General features: G+C 36.6%; 1 protein-coding gene across 1 annotated transcript in view; it reads left to right on the forward strand.

The window, feature by feature from the left end:
- LOC106870896 (uncharacterized) overlaps window positions 1–2,235 on the forward strand; it is a 30,275-nt gene that overhangs the window by 8,729 nt on the left and 19,311 nt on the right. The window contains exon 2 of the mRNA XM_014917131.2: window positions 1,998–2,185. Within this exon, the coding sequence (XP_014772617.1) occupies window positions 1,998–2,185 (188 nt within the window). The remainder of the gene's footprint in view (window positions 1–1,997; window positions 2,186–2,235) is intronic.

The raw sequence follows: 2,235 nt of genomic DNA on the forward strand, positions 1-2,235 counted from the left end.
TTGGACGATTTGACTGAGGACTGGAGAAACCAGATGGCTACACCAGGTTCCAATCTGATTTGGCAGAGTTTCTACAGCTGGATGTCCTTCCTAACGCCAACCACTCAGAGAGTGTAGTGGGTACTTTTATGTGTCACCCGCATGAAGGCTATATGTATATATTGGGTTGTCCAGAAAGTTTGTGCCGATTTATAGTAGCTTACCTTTTGACTTATTTTAGAACATGGTTGAGTCCATAAAATAGGATTTGACTACACCTCCATTTAGAGCACAGTTTAAGCTATCTTTTCCTGGAAGAAGGTTTATGTTCCTATAACCCGTGTTAATTCTGTAACCCTTTAAAATGGAAGATAAGAAAGTTCATTTTCGGCACTTTCCAGACAACCCAATATATATATATATCGACCTGTCTTCCTGCCTATCTGTCAGTCATCTATTTTTCTACTTTTCTATATTCTTAATCTTTTTGTCCATGAACTTTTATAACTTTTCTATCCATAAATCTCTTACAGAAAGTTAAACCTCCTCCTTTCACCCTTCGTCACACCTCCTACTTTTTATTGTGTTTTATCTTGTTTTGTTTTTATTTTATTTCACCCTCCTCTCCTACCTTCCTAACCTCTCCTGCTAATGACGTTACCCTCTTATCTTACTCTACATGCATACGCACACACACACATATATATATAAATACATATACATACATATGTATATTATATGTGTGTATAAGAATTATACACGAAGGAAAAACCACTAAGTGGTTTTCCATCATGCTAGAAATGGGAGTTAAATCCCAAACCATGAAAAATCTCTTCTTATATATATATATACATAACATACATATATGTATATATGTATGTATATATAAATGTGTGAGTGTGTGTGTGTGTGTATATATATATATGTATGTATATATATATATATATATATATATATATATATATATATATATATAATGTATATGTATGTATATGCTGCTTATTGTAATCAGATATTATCATACGGTTATTGTTACTAAAATTAGTGGCTCTCAAACATACTCAGGGTATTGTTATATTCTCTGCTTAATGTTATCAGCAAGCTGCTGTTATCTAAAGTAGTTCATGACCAAATGATCAAAACAATTGTTCGTTTCCGCTCTGTGTGTGTGTGTGTTGTTCCTGTCCTTAGAATGTGGCCATACTGGAGCACTGTGTTGAAGGGTTTAATGGAACCAACTGACCCCAGTACATTTTTTTACTTTTAAGTCTGGTACCTATTCTATCAGTTTCTTTTGCTGAACTGCTAGGTTACAGGGATGCAAACAGACTAACACTGGCTGTCAAGTGATGAGAGAGTCAGATTCATAAACACACATATACACACATACATAGGTACTAGTGAGGGATGACCAGAAATGGCTCTGACGAAGTTGTTCAATTTTCCTCAACTGATCAATGGACCAATTGAGTAAACCTATCAATAATGAATCGATGGGGACTGCTGGAAACAGCAGCTGTAAGTCAAATATAGAGCAATAAAGAAATGTAACGACCGTACGTACATATATTTATATCTACGAAATAACAAAGGTGGCCATATGTAATATAAAACCAAAAAAGAAAAATTCTGTTGTCACTAATTGTGATTTAGAGTGCAGGGTAGTACCTGCATTGCTAGAAATAAGAGTTAAAGACCCTTAGAACCATTAAAAAAATGCACATATCTATGCAATGACGGTTAGCCACATAATTCTTGTTTTCATTTGTCATGCTTGCATGGGTCAGGTGGAATTCATTAAAGCAGATTCATTCAGAAGGCTTTGGGTCAACCTGAAGCTATAATAGAAGGTACTTGCCCCAAGGTGCCAGTTAGTGGGACTGAACTCGAAGCCATGTGATTAGAAAGCAAACGTCTTAACCCCATTGCCACACCTGCACGTATTAACAGACACACCTTTACAGAAATACCCTCTGTATACTTTGATAAACAAATATATGTAATTTCTACTTTTCCAGGAATTCAGAGAAACGGAGAGAAAAGTCCCGTGATGCAGCTCGACAACGGCGTAACCAGGAGACCCACATATTTACAGAGCTTGCCGACACACTTCCTTTGGCCAAAGGGAAGACACGTCAGCTGGACAAGGCGTCCATCATGAGGCTGACGCTGTGCTTAATGAAACAACATGAAATACGACTGAGCGGTAATAAGTTTGTGTTTATCTTAGGGTTCATCATCATTGTGTGTGTGCGT

This window comes from Octopus bimaculoides, chromosome 24 (assembly GCF_001194135.2).
Source record: "Octopus bimaculoides isolate UCB-OBI-ISO-001 chromosome 24, ASM119413v2, whole genome shotgun sequence".
Classification (NCBI taxonomy): domain Eukaryota; kingdom Metazoa; phylum Mollusca; class Cephalopoda; order Octopoda; family Octopodidae; genus Octopus; species Octopus bimaculoides.